At 39.6% G+C, this 20,236-nt stretch overlaps 1 protein-coding gene across 1 annotated transcript; it reads right to left on the bottom strand.

The window, feature by feature from the left end:
• Positions 1-3,886, bottom strand: LOC113050051 (leucine-rich repeat-containing protein 74B). Its single transcript, XM_026212759.1, has 6 exons — positions 3,578-3,886; positions 3,238-3,417; positions 2,627-2,764; positions 2,352-2,386; positions 1,029-1,252; positions 1-896 (listed from the first exon to the last, which is right to left on the bottom strand). Exons 1-6 carry the CDS (start codon positions 3,858-3,860, stop codon positions 326-328), a joined length of 1,431 nt encoding a protein of 476 aa, XP_026068544.1. The 5' UTR covers positions 3,861-3,886; the 3' UTR covers positions 1-325.
• Positions 3,887-20,236: the final 16,350 nt, after the last annotated feature.

Raw genomic sequence — 20,236 nt, 5'->3', positions numbered from 1 at the left:
ACCAAAATGAAAATCTCACCTTCCAGATGCACGGACAATTCACAAGCTTCAAAGACATGAGTGGGAGAATCTGTTGGCTTGTGGTGTAAAGACCGGGTCAAGAGCCCAAGCAAATATTTCTCTAAAGTTTTGCCTCCACTGTTAAAACTCCCAAATAGATGGATCACAGAATAAAGCAATCCATTTAGAATGTTTGGAAGCCACCCATGTGCTTTCCACAAAGTTTTTCCCTCTGTCCTGCACTGAAGACATCAGGCTTATTTACTGTACATCCCGCCAGAAGTTTGAGTTGTAAAGCACAAGTTAATTGATGATACATCTCAGTTTACAGAGCAGCTGGTTTGTTAGATTCAAGCTCCTGCTGTATGTTGGCCATCAGTGTGCTGCTGATGTAGTTACCTTCCAAGCTGAGGTTCTCAAGGGAACGTTTTCCCCCAGAGCGTAGAGCCTCAAGGAGATACTGTCCTCCAACCTCGCCGAAACGATTATTATCCAAGTCTGCCTTCCTCAGGGTCTTATTTGATCTCAGTGCCTCAGCAAACAGCTTGATACCATTGTCCCCAAGGTTGCTTTCATCTAAGATGATGTGTGTCAGCGTAGTGTTCACTTTCAGGCTTTCAAACAAGACTATCCAAGCCTCCATGTCTGAACATGATGTCTGTGCCAGGCCCAGATACTGAAGGTGGGAATGATACCTCATGAAAGTGGCCAGCACCCTCAGGCCCTCGCTCCCAATGCCGTTTCCACCTAGGTCTAACTCTTTGATCACAATGCTAACTGGAGAGAAGTAGATGGGTTCAGAGTTTCCAGGCTGTGCTGCTGTTTTATCTTGAAGTTCGGCCAATCCACTAAGCAGGGTCTGTACTCCAAGATCGCCAAGTTGGTTTCCAAACAATCTAAAGAAGAAAGAAAATGACCTTCATTATTCAGAATGATTTATAACTACCTTCAACAGTTTCTTTTATTAGAGTAGTTTTGAAAAGTCAGCTTATTTTTGGACATATTTAGAAGGTCGGCGTGAAACATACAGTAGTTCTTTGATCTGTGGTTTGGCCTGCAGGAGGTCTAGCAAAACATTGACTCCAGGGGGTCCGATTTGGTTCAGATTAAGGTTAATCACTGTGACTTCAGATGGGCTTCTCTTGAGCGCGATTGCCAAACTCTTCAGCAGTTCATCAGTCAGACCTGTGTTCCTCAGTACTAGTTGATCCACTTCGTCAGATTTGCTCAGCACGTCTGTCATGGCATCCATCTGAAGCAACGACAACAGATTCTACTAATAATATGAGCCTGTCCTCAAACAAAAAAACAACCATATAAGTCATTTGTGCATGCACCTTATTATGACCTATATTTAAGCGCTCTCTAACAAGTGTAAAAATAATGACAGTATCGTGTTGCGTCTGTCGTCATGAAACGACACGTCATTACCAATCAAACTGCGCGTTTATATACATGGAATGTGTGGACTTTTTACATCGATCTCACAGTAATTTGTACATATTTTACAAGGTGGCTTATTCGCTCGAATGACTACAACGAACCCCACCCCTAAACCTAGCCCTCACAGAAATCATGTAAAATGTGATTTATAGACCATATACTGTACACTTTGCGTTCTTGCATGTGCGTTCTTTGAAATCTAACCCATGATTGCATTATTACATATAGTTGTATAATGCAACTCTACCAACTGAGCTACACAAAACCTGAATTATGGTGCAAATAAAAGAGTACAAAACATTAATATGAAAACGTTCCGTTGCCGATAGGGGCACAATTGTAATATATGCTCTGATGTGTCATATTTCAGGGATTTGGACAAACGACCTATACGGTATTGGTTGGAGGACAGGTTGAAAAATATTGTAAGTGAATGTCAATAAATGCATCAGTTTCTCATATAAAAATACCAATTTGCATGTATTTATTAACATGGTAGTGTAAATCTTACTCTCAGAAAGACACTCAAATTAAATGTAAAAAACAGGACTAACTGTTTTATTCAATACTGTGGCTTTCTGCTCGTTACATTTCCCATCTTGATTTCTAAAATTGAATTATTGGAATATTAACTTAATCCAGCACATTATCTCTGAATTTACTGACTTGTGAAGACTGTGTGCTATATAGATAGGCTATGAGATACTGTTAAGATGAATTTTTGAGTAAAGCCAGACTGACTGTGACCATTTTCTCTCTTGGTGCAAAATCATGCTATGCCCTTTGCTTAATTGTGCAGAACAAAAGCAGAGCCCAGTAAGACAGATATTTATAGATGTATCTGTAGAAATATCTATGGATCTAATTTTGTAGGCATTTTAGCACTTAATTTGTAGAGTTAAGATTACCTGTTTTTGTAAGTCTTGTAAGGCATCCTCTGGACCTTCATGAAAAAAAAGGAGGGAATGACTTAACACTTTTACATACTGTGTGTGTACGTGTGTGTGTGTGTGTGTGTGTGTGTGTGTGTTTGTGTGTGTGTGTGTGTTTGTGTATCTATCTATCTATATATATATATATATATATATATATATATATATATATATATATATATCACATAGAGATATATAAGAGTTGATCATAAATTAAAGGCACATACTGCAGAGCTTAATCTTATCAGAACCTTGGTTGTTATTCATTTTAGGTTTCCTTGCTTCTGTAAAACTGCTGTCACTTTCCTCACTAAGTTCCACTTCTGATGCCGAGCTATTGGCAGTGAGTCCTGAAGTGAGTCGCTCTTTGATTTTGTTCCTCTCAGACTCTAGCAGATGATAAAAAAAAATACATATCTGTTTCACTTTTCATCACGTCTCACCATGATAACATCACAATTCAGGTTTTAAGAACTAGGAAAATGATGTCTATACATTCCTGCTAATACATCAACTGGTACACTCAATAATTTTTTTTAATTGTATTATATTTCAACTGTTAAATATAATATAGTATAAAATAGTATAAAAGAAGCGTTGCAAAAAAAAATAATAATAATAATTGAAATTCAGATCTTGAGGCAAAAGTGGTCTTTCTTTGAGGCCCTTGTCCCAAGTTGAGAAGCCCATAGTTAGAATAATGAAACCAATTCTCATGGCCTTCTAACACTAACCTTAGTTTGAATTAGAAACTACTTTTTGTCATAACCTTTATGGTAAAATGATTGACTCCCACTAAATCAGACTAAAAGACTCAGGGGAAACCCTGTCTGTGAGCAACGAGCCACAGTTCTTGACTCACTGTTTACTTTGAACCACCTCTGTTGGTCTTGGCCTGATTCCAGACCAGTGCTCATTTCAACACATTCTTCATAGAAGTCCCTCAGCCTTCCCCTGTTGCTGCTTTTTCCATTTGATTGCGAAGCATCCATCGTTTTCTCGCCATCGCGCTTAGTCAAGGTTTTTCCTTCCTGCAATGAATCTTGAGAAATGCAACTGTCTCTGATAGTGCTGTCTATAAAATAAAATACAATCTAGTGATTTACAACAAAGCTTCAAAGTTTTACATTGCGCTGGCAAGCGACTCCATCCAGCGGCCTTGAGAGTTGGGAACCACATCGCTGGAAAAGATTTGCACTCACCTGGCACTTTAGTTTTATTTTCGGTGACTGAATTCTCCTTGTCTGGCACATGTTCTTTTACTGATGTTTGCAGTTGTTCTTTGGTGTTGGAAGGTGGTTTGTTTTCCTTTTTATGTGCTTGCAATTCTTCTAAACCTTTGCCCTCTCCTCGCAGGCTGCGTGGCCCTTGATGGCGTTTGTGACGTTTTCTTTCTTTTGCACTGCCATTTATGTCTTCACTGTCTGTTGACAAAGCACCTCCATCTTTAGAGAGCTTTCTGGTCTTCTGCACCGATCTTTCCATTCCAAGAGGGACAAACAAAGGGGAAGAAGGGCATGACTCCATAACACCTGCACAGAAGGCATGATTACTGTGAGGCATTCTGGAAATAATGTGCCCTTGTAGATTATTACTTTGAAGAATGCCAGTGGTAAAGTCTAACAGCAGTCGCATTAACACCAACCTTCATTAGAATTGATGGCTTTTTGCAAGACTGGAGCTGGACTATCAATCGCTGGGGTGCCAATACCATGCCTTGAATTCACACATCTGTAAAAGGAGAAAATGTTTATAGTGGCAACCCATTTGGTCTTGAGAAGAAACCTCTGCTTTAAATCTTTTCTTGATCTCGCATGTCATCATATCTCACTTGTAGCAGGGTTTTCCTCCATTTAGACGGGTCAGTCTGAAGCAGCTCCTGCGGCCTTGCTGAAAGCCAGGGGCGTATCTGTACTCACAGCAGGAACTGATCCTGGCTGCTATGATTCCATTCACAAAGACAGTAGCACTGAAGGGGAAGCCCAGGTGTCTCTGCGATATGAACTGAAATTGCTCTATTGGGGAAAAATATTGTATTATTATTATTATTATTATTATTATTATCATTGTTTCAAATGTATTTAACCATTGTAACATTTTGTTTAAAATTTTATTTCATTCATTTATTCAGCATTTGTTTTATTTTAACTTTAAAATGCATTTAACGGCACTATTTGTTTTACCTTTAAAATATTTTTTACTTTTCATTATTTATTTTTGTATATATATATAAAAAAAAAGATTGTCAGAACATCTCAAGCAGTGTATCAGGATCATGAGCTTTACCTCCAGGTTGGACAAATCCTTTAAACACACAGATGTTCTCCCCTCCACAGATCTGTTGAAGCACTTTCATCTCATCCTGAGAGCTGCCAGGAAGCCCCTGACCCAGGTACATCATCGTCACAGTCACATTGGACTTCTTGGACTCTTTTTGTGCTTTGAGGTAACTCTAAAAAAAGAGAAGTCAAATATTCATCACATGCAACACTTTCAGAAACCAGGTTACAAAGAAGGTACATTATATGACAGTGAAAATGCTCTAAAACTAATTTTCCCAAAGCATAGACACTGTCAGTCAGAGAGACCAACTAAAACGTATAACTCAACACTTCAATCTGGTTCAAAGCTGCAGTGTAATCTGTCAACAGAGTCAGAGGCGACTCGCCTGCTTGCTCTTGAAGTCAGGAGCTCTCTGTGAGTTGATGGAGGAGGTGGAGCCACGACGTCTGCTGGGGCTCAGATAAGGACATGAGTGACTGAGTCTGGCCCTTGCTGTCTGCAGGTTTGACATCGTTCCTGTGATAGCAGGAAGGTACAAGTCACTCAACCGTCCTCTGATCGCTGGCTGGCTTGACTTGTTGGACTGCACAGATTAAAGCAAAGAATTTCAACATTAGAGGAAGTGAAGAAGAATTATTTTGTCCACTTGTCAAATAAATGTCACTGTCGGTGTGAATCCCAACATGCAAGTGCTGTATCTGTTGCGTTACTTTATAGATTTCCACAGAATTGTTTCCATCCAGCAGAATGTGGCTGCCTTTACGTGGAAAAACACTATCCAGAGAATTGTGCCATTTGGGAGTCAGCGGTCTCTCGCCTCTACGACCCCGAGGAAAAGTCTGCTTTCAAATACAAAAACATGGAGTTTTGTAACATAAGTTATGTCCAATAATCATTTTTTTAAAACATTTTATTTGTAGGAATAAACAGAAAACATTCCATATGATTTCTGGCCAAAGTATATTTCAGATATATGATAAAGTATATTACAACCAGTGCAGCTTAAGGAAATATATTTTTTAATAATAAAAAAAGGCGTAGATTAAACCTTAAACCTTCCAATGCCAAAACATGAATATAAAATGTACATATTTAATCTGAAAATACGTATTGGGTCAATTTTAGCTTAGCTAAAAGGAAATAGCAGCAACTGAAACCCTTAATTATACATATACTGTCAATTCAAGAATTATTCATTATTCATTTTTGATATTTTTTACTAGTGGGTGCAGAACACTATAGTTCATTTATGTAAGTAAGAATAGCTAAATAAAGTAAACTTTGACACACAAGTGACATAACTGCTATTATAAGGCAATTTCGACTGTTTTAATCAAACACAGAGAAAGTTTTATTACTCAGCTGTTGTTTTTGTGAGGCCAAGGAAATTTATTTTGTTGCCATCTTACACAACAGCTGAAATGGTCTTATTACTTACATCTTTCACTTCATCTTTGAATCCTTTGATGAGCAGGTCTTGGAGGACACTCTGACTGTGCCTGCGGATGCGCTTCATGGAATCTTTCTGATATGTTTCCATCCTTGCTCTCTCTTAAACACAAATATGGGTCATTTTATTTTAAATTAGCATTTTATCCATTTGTCCAATGTCTTTAAACATTTTGTTTTAAAAAATACCCTTTCAACTTCTGTACAATAAGATGCATGTTACATGCAATAGAGTCTTTAACATTTTCATCGGGTGCTCAGTGTCAGTTGCAGATGGCAGGAAAACAGCCAAGGCACAGACACATAATTAAATAATGCATAAACACCTACAATGCCTGATGAAAACTGTACATGTGTTTTAGAAAGATAATAGTCAACCGCCTATGTGGACACTTAAATCTGGTTTGTAACTGTTGATTCACTTCTGGAATTGTATACTGTTGTTGATACATATTACTTAAAATTCTTGATTATTTGAAAAATACATTTACTATACTCAATTTTTATAGAAAGACATTAGATTTGAAGATTTGTATGGAAAATAGGCAACGGTCATCTATCTCAAAGAAATTCATTGATAGAGCTTAAATTTTTCAGACCACAAAACACAGCAATGTATATATATTTCAAGACATCTAGATTATGATTACACGCTCATTTTGTTTTTTAAAGTTAGGCTAGTAAACTTACCTGGCTTTTCTTCACAGCTTCATCTGGGTAAACAGCAATATTGTAGTTTTACCCGTTGTTTCTATCTCTGTCGTCAAGGAGTCATCTGATACCTGGATGGCTTTGACACCCAGGTCTTACACTCTACACTAGCGTCTCATGCATGTTTAATTGGCAGTCTTCAACAAGGGCCATATGCAGAACAGAGAAAAAGGTATGCTGCTTTTCAGGTGTTGCCTAGTTTGTAAAGGCCTGTTGTGGCCATAAATAAAAAAGTGACATAATTGCAACCTATTTCAACAAAAACAACCGGTGTACTATTAGAGGCATGTTTTAATCAAATGCAAATGGAATTTTATCGCTCAGATGTTTTTATTTATTTAATTTGTTTATAATATGCTGAGGAAATTGGGATTGAATTCTCAATTATTTCAACAGTGAGGAGATAAGTGTCAAATGTGATACCCCACACCTACCCCTGTTTAATTAATAGTTTTTTTGTTTCTTTTATATCTTTAATTATCAGAGAAACCAGAAACACTGTGCTGGACAATAACCAATAATTTGTATTCTATAATTTTTTCCCCTTAAAGTTAATTTTAGGATTTATGGTTTACATACTGCAAACACTTTTTATCACCAAATAAGGCAGAAAGTATATTCCTTTTCTGTCGTTCACTCCGATGTTGTGTGGAGTGTAGGACACTAAGGGTTGCTCTTCAGAGCTCTTAGGAGCCTATCGGCAGTGTGTACAAACATCAACTTTCGCTGGTGACTACTGAGAACCCAAGAGGCCTCTGTCTGCTGCTGAAACCAAACCCCAAAACCGCAGTGCCGCCTACTTATGCTACCCGCACAAAATGTCGTCTATGTGAGATGGGACAAAAGCACGGCAAACATGGAGGCACACGAGCTAGGCTATGGGCTAGACTAGCGATTCCATCACTCATGCTCTCAAATGTTCAAACTTTGGAAAATAAACTGGACTTTATTTAACTCATAAGTCGGTCAACACAGCATGAGACAAGGGATTGTTGTGTGTTAGTTTTCACTGAAACATGGCTAAATGACAACATCTCAGACTCTGCTACTCCGCTGCAAAGACTTGCCTGCAATCAAGAGGACAGGCACAAAGCACTGTCTGGTAAGGCTCACGGGGGTGGCTTGAGTGTGTACATCAACAAAGAGTGGTGTAACAATGTGGTAGTGACAAAACACTGTTCATCGCTGGTGGAGTTTATGTTTGTGATGTATCAACTTTTCTATCTGTCACGGAAGTTCACAAACATTGTTATTGTCGCAGTCTACATTCCCCTGTATTAACGTGAAGTATGTGCTTAGCCAGATGTACAGCATCATCAGCGAACAACAAACAAAAAACCCAGATGGCTTTTTCATAATAGTTGGTGACTTCAACCACACAAACTTAAAGACAGTTTTGCCAAAGTTCGACCAACATGTGAACTTTGCAACATGGGGAAAAACATACTGGACTTTGTTTACACAACAGAAAAGAAGGCATACAAGGCTGTACCCTGCCCCGACCTCAGGTACTCGGATCACATCTCTGTTATGCTAGTCTCAGCCTCAGACGTCATTCCCATGGACCATTGGCTAAAAGTCTGAAGCATATGGAACACAAAAGTGGAAACACTTCAGGAATGTCGACGTTGTTATCAGAGTAGTTGTATTCTACAGGATTTCTTCAAGACGTGTGTGTATTGCGTTCTTTAACATTTCACCTTAAAACAAAGATTTTTAAAAGGCGCCAAACCCCCCCACGATAGATGAAAGCCCTCGTGTTTACAGCTGTGACGACCAACACTTATCAGGATCACCATCACCATGGAGAGAGTGCTGACCAGCTGCATCATTGTCTAGTACAGGAACTGTAGTGCAGTAGACCGCAAGACGGACAGTGAACACAGCTGCAAAGATCATCGGTGCCCCTCTCCCCTCCATCCTGGACATTTTCCTTACACAATGCTCCAACAAAGCAAACAGTATCGTGAAGGACCCCACCCATCCCTCCCACAGTCTTTTCCAGTTTCTACCATCAGGAAGACAGTACCGGAGCATCAGAGCCCGCTCCACCAGACTGTTCAACAACTTTTTCCCTCAGGCCGTGAGAGCCCTGAACTCAAATCATCCCACCCTCCTCTGAAACCCCACACAAAGCCCCTTCCTTCTAAAAACATGAATAATCTCAACTCCTCCAAACACCCCCAACCTTTCCACATCACAGAAAAACTTTCCGTGAGCTTCCCTTTCTTCTCTTGCTTCGTACTTACCAGTTTTTTTTTGAGTTTGAGAGCCTGCAGTGGTCCTATGCCCTCCGGGCTATGAAGGTCATGGCGCCAGCTCTGGGGAAAGCGATATCCGCTTTATTGGTCCAGGAATGCCACCAGTACCTCAACCTGGCTAAGATGCAGGAAGCTGAGGAAGTACCCTTTTGTGACATCCCCATTTCACAGGTTGGTCTCTTTGGCGATACAGTGGAAGAATTTGCCCAGCAGTTCTCCATGGTGAAGAAGCAGGCAGAGGCCATCAAACAAATCCTGCCTCAGCGTGGGTCAGGTCCTGCTCCTGCACCCTAGAGTCAGCACTCCTCGTCTTCTTATCGCTGGGGGCAGTCCACTGCGAGGACTGCTGAGGCCCTACAACAGCCTGGGACTTCAATAGCATGAAGATGGCACTGCCAGTTTGTCATCAGAGCACCAGGAACCCTTGCAAGGCTTCAAAACAATCCTGAGACGGGCAACCCAAGGAGGAGGGACTGTCTGGTCAGCCTGGATCGTGGACTCTCCAGAGTCGAGTCAGGTTCCCGTTGACCCTCCAGAATTGAGTCAGGTTCCCGTTGACCCATCAGAGTCGAGTCAGGTTCCAGTTGACCCTCCAGAGTCGAGTCAGGTTCCAGTTGACCCTCCAGAGTCGAGTCAGGTTCCAGTTGACCCTCCAGAGTTGTGTCAGGTTCCAGTTGACCCTCCAGAGTCGAGTCAAGTTCCCGTTGACCCTCCAGAGTCAAGTCAGGTTCCCGTTGACCCTCCAGAGTCGAGTCAGGTGCTCAGTGACCCTCCAGAGTCAGGGCTAGTCACCGTTGACATTCCAGAGTCTGGGCTAGTCACCGTTGACCTTCCAGAGTCAGGGCTAGTCACGTTGACCCTCCAGAGTCGGGTCATGTGCTCAGTGACCCTCCAGAGTCCGGGCTAGTCACCGTTGACCTTTCAGAGTCGGGGCTAGTCACAAATACAAGTCACCAATAATCTTCATGAGCAGAGTCAAGTCAGCATTGATCTTCTGGAATCCAGTAGGAACACCATGGGATTACCAGAGTCTCTTCAGGTCTCTGTGGAACTACCAGAGCCTCCCCACGTCTCTGCTGAACTAAAAGAGCCTCTCCACGCCTCTGTTGAACTACTAGAGTCTCTCCACGCCTCTGTTGAACTACTAGAGCCTCTCCACGTCTCAGCTGAACTACTAGAGCCTCTCCTCGGCTCGGCTGAACTACCAGAGTCTCTCCTCGCCTCTGCAGAACTTCCAGAGTCTCGTCATGTTTCAGCCGAACTTTCTGAGCGCCCGACTGATCCTGTCGTGGCCACGGAGGCTACCCTTAACTTGTTCTCTGTTTCAGACTTACCCAGCCAGATTTTCCCTCCTGTTTATTCGGCTGCACGGATGTGGTGGTCCTCTGCTCCGCCCTGGGGGGCGTCTGTTTTGACCGCATGGATGTGGTGGTCTTCTGTTCAGCCCTGGTGGGCGTCACGTTATGTCCTTCCTGGACTTGTGTTTTTGTGGTTGTTTTGTTTTGTTCTTCTGTCTGTTTTTCCATCTATGGACCTGGCCCTCCGTCCCTCCCCCTGATCCTCCGCCGGTCCACCTCCCTCCTGGGTTTCTTGTCTGTGTCTTTCTTTCTGTTTTCCTCTAAGTACCTGGCCCTCCGTCCCTCCCCCTGATCCTTCGCCGGTCCACCTCCCTCCTGGACTCTTTGTTTTGTGTTGCACTTCTCTGGTCTCTGTTTCCCCCTTTTACCTGGTCCTCTTGTCTCTGTTTCCCCATTTTACCCGGCCCTCCGTCCCTCCCCCTGGTCCTCCGCCGCTCCACCTCCCTCCTGGTCTCTTTATGTCTTTGGTCTCTTCTTGGGTTCGGGTGGAGCATCTGGCAGCTGCTCCATGGAGGAGGGGGTAATGTCAGGCTGTCTAGTCTCTGTTTGCCTGGGTGTCCTCTAGTGGGCTCACTTCCCCTTTGGCACTTCACCGTAGGCACTAGAATTCCACTAGTCCTGTCCTTTCAACACAGTAATTGCACTCCTGCTAATTGCACCAGGTGCCTTCACTTAATTGTCATTAGCCTCCCTATATTTACCAGTCTTTTCCTGTTGTCTGTATGGAGTCCTTTCCTTTCACTTCCCAGTGTTCTCGTCCTCCGAGATTCCTCATATTCTGAGTTCCCATTCCATTCCCTTTCCTGTTCCTTTCTTGTTTGTTTGTTTTGTTTGGACTGCATTCTGGTTTTGACCCTGGCTTGTTTTCACGACGATTTGGATTATCCCAATAAAAAGACACACCTGCATTTGGATCTCTCTCTCTCCCTGTGTTTAACTTTATCGCGATCGTCACACAAGATCCATCGCCCAACACTTAATTAATTTGCTGAATGCATAAACTGTATTTTCCTGCGCTCAAATCTGTCAATCTAAAGGAAACGCTGTGTTTGAGGTAATTTGTTAATTACCATAGACTTAGAATTTGCAACTATTACAGTTATTACACTTATATACGAAACTTTGTATTATGCTTGCTATAGAGTTTGTGACGTCACCTGCACTGCCGCCGGTGGCAGTAGACAACCACGGTAGCAACCAACCACCACGGTGACGCGGTTGTCATGGCAACTGTCACAGCCCTAGTGTTTTTTAATCTTGATGACCATCTGTTCTATTGTTATGAAAATGAGCTAAGACACACAGAGACCTTTCAAACAACATCAAACAAGAATACTTGCATTGTAATAAACTCTGATTAAGGGTTTCAATGAACTTTTGTACTGTGTTTAGATGGAAATGAGGAGAGAGAATGGGATAGTGAGTAAAGGGAGTGGATGCTGAGAATAATACAAAGGTGTGAAACTTTTGTTTCTCTCAGTTGGGTGTGTTGTCTTTAGTGAAGATCTCAGGCTTGTGAGATCTTCACAAGCCTTCTTCTGGTCCAGACAAATGGCATCAATAATTTAACAAGGGGTGTTAATATGTACTTGAGGGATAACATTCTGAACGTAAGCTTGTGAAGTGCCCGGATCAGAGTCTTCAAATCCAGGATTGGTCTGAGCCCCCCGCCCTTCTTGGGTACAATGAAGAGCCCGTAATTCACAAGCTTCCATTCAGAATGTTAATCCTACCAAGGCACAGGCCATTTCTTTGGTTTGCCTTCGAAGGACGAGCATATCAGTGCAAAGTTCTTCCCTTTAGGCTGTCCCTGCCCTTCTCAGGAAAATTGGCTTTCCCATTCTTAATTACCTCGATGACTGACTGATCCAAGCTTACTCATGAGAATTGGTTTGCGCACACAGGGACATGGTCCTTGACCACCTAGCCTGATTGGGACTTCGGGTGAACTGGTAAAAGAGCAAACTCTCCCCTGTGCAGAGTATCTCTTTTCTCTGTGTAGAAATAACAGCGCACCTCTCTCAGGATCGTGCTTAGTCAGTACTGAAATGCTTAAGAGCTCTCAAGTAATGAACAGCAGTCCCTTTTAAAAAACTTTCAGTGGCTCTCCAGACATATAACATCCTCAGCCACAGTCATGCCACTGGGACTGATTCATATGAGATCGCTTCGGCACTGGTTTCATACCCGAGTCTCTAGATGGGCATGGTGTCACGGCTCACGCCGTGTGAACATCACACCGTTGTGTTGCCGTACCTTAAGGTGCCTTGACGCATTGTTGTTAGAACAGATGCTTCCAAGACAGGCTGTAGTGCCGTGTGCAATGGGCTTGCAGCATCAGAGGTCTGCATTGGAATATCAAATTCCTGGAAAACACTGGCCTATTTATACCTGGATGTCCAGGGCTTGGCCAGCTATGCAAATTTTGCACACCCAATTTCATTGGCCCTTTTTTCAAAGATGTCAGAGGTATTTGGGCTCCCCAGAGTGACCCCTAGTCACATGGACTCATTTTGGATATGAATATAGCATCAGATCATGCAAAGATTATCTTGTCTCTTGATGAAGTAAAGAGTAGAGTAAAAGTATTTTTACTTACAATTTCTGCCTGATTAATAATTTTAGAGTTTAATTAATAGAAAATTCATTGTGAAATAACTTAAGATTTTATTAATTCACCAGATTTTTCAACACAACTGGATTCTACTGGGAAAAATAAAAAGAGTTGACGAGGTAGTTATAAGACATCATGTGTTTTAGTTGTTCTGGCTTATTTTATTGCTTGTTTTGCATACTTTAAGTCAATTTGAGACCATTTTAGAGGTTTTTATGAGGCCCCCATTGGGCCCCCAGTCTTCTGTTTGAGAATCACTAGCACAAAGCTGTAAAATGCTATTGCTTGGGAGTTCATATTGAAATCTCAGATGTTGTGGGTGTGGGTGTCAGCAGATATGTGCACAGGTTAAGGCATTGCTGAGGCATATGAGCTTATTTGGAGGACATTTTTATTTTTTTTATCAGGAGAAAAATCTAGGAAAAGCAAAAGTCTCTATTTACATTTTAAATCAAATGTCTTTCTTGGGAAAAAAATAAATAATAATGTCTCAGTCAGAAGTGATTTCTGTTACCTAATGTCAAAATAGCAAAAAGTAATTTTTGTTGTTTGTTAGTAAGACTTCATCTGTGTTCTCCCTTCGAACATGCCTCCTATCAGTGCATTGTTTCTGTAAAGTCACTGCAGGCCCTCATGCAGTTACTGTGCTTTGAATGAATGAATCTGCTCTATTAGCCTCAGAGAGCCTCTGGATCGGGCAGCCACTGGCTCCCCGCTGTGCTCGTTATGTCCATAAACAGGCCTGGATTTCTTGTTGTGCTTGGCAGATTTCATCTCGCTCCCTGCCAGTCGCACTAAAGCAAGATGCCAGTCAGTGAAGGAGCTGGACTGTCTTGCCTTATGATGACAAGTATGCATTTTGGTTTGCAATTTCCTTTAGAGTTTAGAGTGTCTAAATTTCCTCTTTCGCTTTAGGCAAAGAAATGTCCTGGAGCTGTCAGAGTGAGTGTCAGGAGGATTTGCAGATATCAGAACATTCACATGTGCTAGTCATTTTGTTTGGAGTACCATCAGACAGGCAGGAAGGAGTGTTGGCCGATGGTGATGGTGATGGCGATGAGGGATCTGTGATTCTCGTTTGTTTGGAAAATAGCAATAACAAATGTAACCACTAGAGTCTGCTAGAGAATCAACTCTCTCTGCTGTTGGCCATTACTGGCTTTTCTGCTCATTTTCCTGGCCTGATCGTGCAGTATCGCATTTTCATTTCTGCCAAGGGAATGAAATAAGATCTGTTTAATCGGGACATGTTCAAAACAGGAAGAGCTCAAAGGCTTAGATGATGTGCAGTCCAGTCTGCGGTCATATCCAGTGTTTTTTTCCAGTGTTTTTTTTCCTGCAACAATAGGTGCTGAACTAACACTAAAAACCTTTTTGTAATATGAAGCAGCTCGTGGTGGTGAAAGATTTGACTAATATGTCATTGTGTGAATTGGAAGTGTGCATATGATGGAGACCTCAGCAGAGAGCACAGTTAGGAGAGCGAGGACCTGGCTGCCCTTCAGGCACTCATGTCTCCTGCTGCTCACAACACATGGCACATAGCTTACTTCTCTCACAGAGAAATTAGGTGATGAGTTATTCATGTGTCCCGGGCTGAAATGTGTTCACATTTTTTCAATCTTTTTTTTTTTTTTTTAACTGAAGTGTCTTATGCGTCATGTCATGGCTAGTGTTTCTAAACATTTTTTGGCCTATGTAACTCCCTCTCCTCTCATCAGTTCAGATTAAGTACCCGTTCACTGACACTAAACCAGAAATGTGTTTCATTTAACTCTTATTCTACTGGATATCATTTGGTTATCTTGAATATGATTAATATGACCCTTGCTACAATAACTGACTTTTTAACAGTTAACAGACACAATAGCTTCCACTAAAGTGGTCTAACAAATATGCAATCTGTGTTTGTTTCTTTATTTTTTTATATTTAGTTTTTTTCTAACTTGATTTACATTGATGTTGGTTTGGAAAACAGGAAGAAATGTCCTTTGTTGTTGTGTTTTCCTTTGAGAAAAGTGACAAATGAATTATGCTGCCTCGTTTTTTGGCCAACTTCTTAGGCACTATTGCGTGCATCTATTGTGCATTGTGCTGTCTCAAAAACTGGTGAAATGCTATAAAAAATACTATTTTAATTCATAAAACAGTTCTGTTTTATAGGATTTGCAAAGCAATATCTAAAATCTATGACTGTACCACAAATTGCCTTCTATACCCTTATTCACTATTCCCTTTATTAGTCCTCAAATATAGTCCACTTGTGAATGAGTGAATGAAAATGAGTTAATTTCTTATATTGTTGTGTTTTCCTTGGAGAAAAGTGAGAATTAATTATGCTGCCTCTTAGTAGTGTTATAGTTTTAGAAAAATAAATACAAAATAATAAAAAAATAAATAAATAAATAAATGAAATAACAGTGTGTGGACACTTCTGCAAAGTTTGTACTTGCTACTTAGCTAGCTTCTACTGTACTCCACCTGTCTTAGCTAACTGGCAAGCTCCAGTAGCAACAAAATGTTTTATATTGAAATCTGTCATGGAGAATTGCTAGTATAAACCTTAATTAAACAATTAACAACTATGCACACCATCTACTGCATTATTATCCAGCCCCTGAGTGTGCGCTCCTTATTATGGTGCATTATGGGCTATAGAGAGTGCACTTGATAATATATGGTATGGTTTCGGACACCACTTTAAATGGCTGTCCCCTTAAATAGTGCACTATATAAGGGTATTTTTTTCAGCTTGTTAACAATCGCTGTAAATGGACAATAAGTTTGGAAGGATTCAGATAAAGTCAGCAGTCTCACTTACACAGTGGAACATTTGCTTTGTTACTGCCGGTCCAAGATCCAGTTTCATTGCCATCAGCGTTTAAAGTTGTAATATAGCACTGATCTAATTGTTTAATTATTCTCAGTGACTGCTTTAAGTGAGAATTTCACCCTTTCATAGATTTTGTAATAGGATAATGCTATTAAATATGTTATCATCTTGATGATTTCACAGGGCAGTTACTGGTTAAACCTGTTATTTTGGGATTTCAGACTAGGTTCATTGTACCTGGATATTAAGGTACTGTATAAAAATAAGTGTGAGACATCCACAGATAATACCAGCAAAAATCAGACAAAATCCTGTTTTGTGGTCTCTGATTTAAAATGAATTATGGCATTGATTTTACTTCACTATAACTACAATTCATGTAACTGCTAATTTCCTTTATTAATGAGATTGTTTAAAATAATTGCATATTACTGGCATATGGGCTGTTTATTAGTATTTAGTATTAAAAGCATATATTATAAGTCTTATTCTGCATGACCATATTCTAGATCCCCTAACTCTGTCCAATACCTAAACATAACTACACCAATGATTATAAATAAGTAGCAAAATATTAAAAAAGTAAAAAATAAAATAAAAAAGTTTATTGTGGAAAGAGTTTTAGTTAATAGTGAATATGTGCTACCAAACCTTCTAACATTTTTAGAAATCTCAGGAGGCAGACCTACTTCCAGAAAATAATTTAGGTCCTCACAATTTATTTTGGCAGACTAAAATATCCTGGTGTTCCTGTTGTACTTTGGGGAACCGGCCTGGGAATTCAAGGACGTGATCATAATTATATGTAAAAGGACAGTGGACCAAAATGGACTTCATGAGGTGAGTGATTCTCTTTTCCCAGAATATCATTTAAGATGGAGCAGGGCAGGCCTGCCATACCATCCACATTAGTCCAGTGTGATTGGGCAAGCATTTTCTGGTCATCATATGCCAGGGAACTTCCTGTTCTCTATTGTTCAGAATAGATAGTTTCATAAATCTGAGTGGATTCTATTGCATTTACTGACCTCATGAAATATCCCATCAATTATGTAACACATTTCAGGGAAAGACATGTTTTATGTAGCTATCAAATACTGTCAATATAAATAGAAATGTATCAGTTTAAAGTGTGCTAAAAAAAAAAAGGATACAGGATACAGGGCTTTCTGAGTCACACATACTGAGAAATGTAAGATAATTTAAATTTCTATGAAAAGTGTTAAACCAACAGTATTACTTCAAATGTTCTCCCAACTAGCCAAACAAAGTTCAAAGTTCAAAGACTTGATTTTCAAGTTCCCAGCATGCATTGCAGCATGGATAAATTGTGTGCTTAGGGTTATAGGCTTTTTGTTTTACTATTTGTTGGCTTTATGGTGTTGCTCTTCTTTTGTTATTTGCTATGTGCAGATCCCTTTTTTTACTTAATGTTTGCTACTGCTATTGAAGTTTGTGTGTGAGATGTTAAATATGTTTTGCAGAAAAGTTTTAGAAAAACAGAATTGTTTCTTACAGAATAAACTCTTCTGTTTTTCTGAGGCAGAAATCACAAGGGGTTGTAATAACTATGTAATGAAAATATATTATATTAAAGCTATTAAAGCTATTATTAAAGCTATATAAATATTAAAGCTATTAAATTAACTGTTTGTAGTAGTTTGTTTGCTTCACAAGCAGAATGTATTTGCTTAATGGGAGATTTGGAATTTAGTGAGTCCAATTCAGACTGATTACAAAGTAGTACTGAAGAAATTTAATTAACAAAACATTTCTTTTTTATTACACTGTAGTAATAAATTGTAGGACATTTTTTAAAATCATTTTTATTTTTTATTTTTTTATTTCTAGATAAAATTGACTTCTTCACAAGAAGAAACTGTACCAATTTTGATCTGTTCTTTATGGCTCTATTTTTTTTTATCTACAGTTGACCTCACAATGGCCTTTTGATTATACTAATAAATTAAAGCACTCAACAACACTCACCATGTGGTCTGTTTGACAGATCGACTGTGAAAATAGCTGCCTGTTGACATTTCCAGCCTCAGGTCTTCTAGAAGGGCCAGCTGATGATTAATGTCTGGTTGACTTGATGGATGCTTGTATGAATCACTGTTATTATGACTCATGTGATCTCACAGACTATAGCCATGGTTTCTTGATACGGCCACTGCCTGCTTCCAGTTATATTGGCTCGATTATATCTGATTCTGTCACAACTCTGAATGTTTTAGCCTATGCTGACAAGCCATTATTGTCCACTCGCTTTATAGGGTGCATTTAGATTAATTGGGGGATTAATCTCAATGTTTTTTTTTCTGCATTTATCTAAAAAGATTTTATCCACTTGCAACAAAAATGTGAAATGATCACCATAACACGTACATCCAACAACAATAATGAAGACAATTCGGGCCCTATTACTGCAGCCCAGGAGGTAAAAATCCTACTGCAGGGTCTTTTGGCATGTGTTTATGTTATCATCTGCCTGAGCTGTGAGAGACTGAGACAGCTGCTGAGGTCTTCGGCATTGCCAGCAGTGCTTCAGTATTTTAGACACCCCGCATGCTTCAGCATGGTGTGTCGGTTGTCCCACTGGGATAAAATTCATTAGTCAGAACATATAGTTTCTCACATAAAGATGCAATGTTCTGGCATTTGCTGTGAGATGTCACAGTAATTGGTGAGTTGCTATGCAGTTAATAGGGTGTTCCTGGTGGTCAGACAAAAGCTTGACGCCACAGGTTTTGACCAATGTGCAGATATTTAAAACAAGTATGTTTGCATCATATTACTTTTATATCCAAGGTAAAAGAAATTAGCATTAAAGGGATAGTTCACCAAAAAATGAAAATTCTGTCATTAATTACCTGTAATACCTGTAATAAACCTGTAAGACCTTTGTTCATCTTTGGAACACAAATTAAGGTATTTTTGACCCTCTATAGAAAGCAACATAACTACAATATTACAAAAGTATTCAAAAAGTATTCTCGTAGCTTCATACAATGGATGTACCATTGATGACATATGCTTTAACATACAACATACTTTAATTATGTTTTTACTATAATTCTGGCCCTTGGTAGATACGTGGTAGATAAGGGTCTTTGTTGTCCAAGAAGGGTCAGAAAACTCAGATTTCATCAAAAACATCTTCATTTGTGTTCTGAAGATTAACAAATGTCTTACAGGTTTTGAACAACATGAGGGTGAGTAATTAATGACAACATTTTAATTTTTGGGTAAACTAACCCTATACATTGTTAATTCTCCCCAAAAAATACAACTTTTTTCATCATTTACTCTCCTTTATTTTGTTTCCAAGCCCATGGGACTTCCATTCACCTTAAAAACGAAAAAGTTTTATAAAACATTGTAAAATTATGAATCAAATGGTTAAATCCCAGTCTTCTGAAGAGGAACTGTTGCTTTATATAATGAGCAGATTCAATGTAGAGTTTTATTCACATAAATTCACATGAACACGAATCCTACTAGTCTGGAACAACATAAGTCTATGTAAGTGACATAAATACCTAATAAAGATAATAATAATTATTATTATTATTTACATTTTTGGGTGAAATAACACTTACATTGACACATTAATGGTTCCTTTGAGTTTTTTGCTCAGCCAGCAAAATATATTTCCAAATAAGGCCACAGCAGAATGAACTGTTATACCTTGAGCAACACACAGTAGTGTTTTGATTCTGAATGAACAAAGACTAGCACTTGTTTCCACCTGTTGCTGAATCAAAAAGCCCTACCACTAATGCACAGACTGGCAGCTTGTCTGGAATGTGTAAACATGGAAAAGAAGAGTTATACCAACTGTGAAAAGCCCCAAGTGCTGTTGGACTGCATATTAAATTTGAGGGCTGTAACTAATTGCTGTTTAATGATAAACAAATTGGAACATTTTAGTTCTTTAGAAATGAGGTTGATGATTTCATAATTTGGCTTGACCTTTATCAAATGATGATTAGCACAGAATCCTTATGAGGAGCTAATAATCTGATCAGGGCTGAACCAAAATATAAAAGGCAACCACCGCTGTGGTCAAAGTTACAGTCATGTGCTCTCATCATAGGATCACCCAATAAATTTGACGTCATATCAAGGGAGCACATTAAATTCTTATGGCCGCCTTCCTCATTGCTCTCTATTAACGTCTCTATAAAAACACTATGAGGTCTCATTTTGCAATAACAAGATGACATTTCTCCTGCTTTTTTGTTATTGCTCCTTCATGCAGTCTCTGAAAGAACACAAACCTTTTGTTCTGAACCTTCGAACTCCTGCTGTGTTCAAAATTGAGGATAACTCATTCAGTCTGGTCTTAA

The sequence above is a fragment of the Carassius auratus genome, chromosome 30 (assembly GCF_003368295.1).
Source record: "Carassius auratus strain Wakin chromosome 30, ASM336829v1, whole genome shotgun sequence".
NCBI lineage: Eukaryota > Metazoa > Chordata > Actinopteri > Cypriniformes > Cyprinidae > Carassius > Carassius auratus.
The sequence above is the reverse complement of the archived record's forward strand: the minus strand, read 5'-3'. Positions and strand labels throughout refer to the sequence as shown.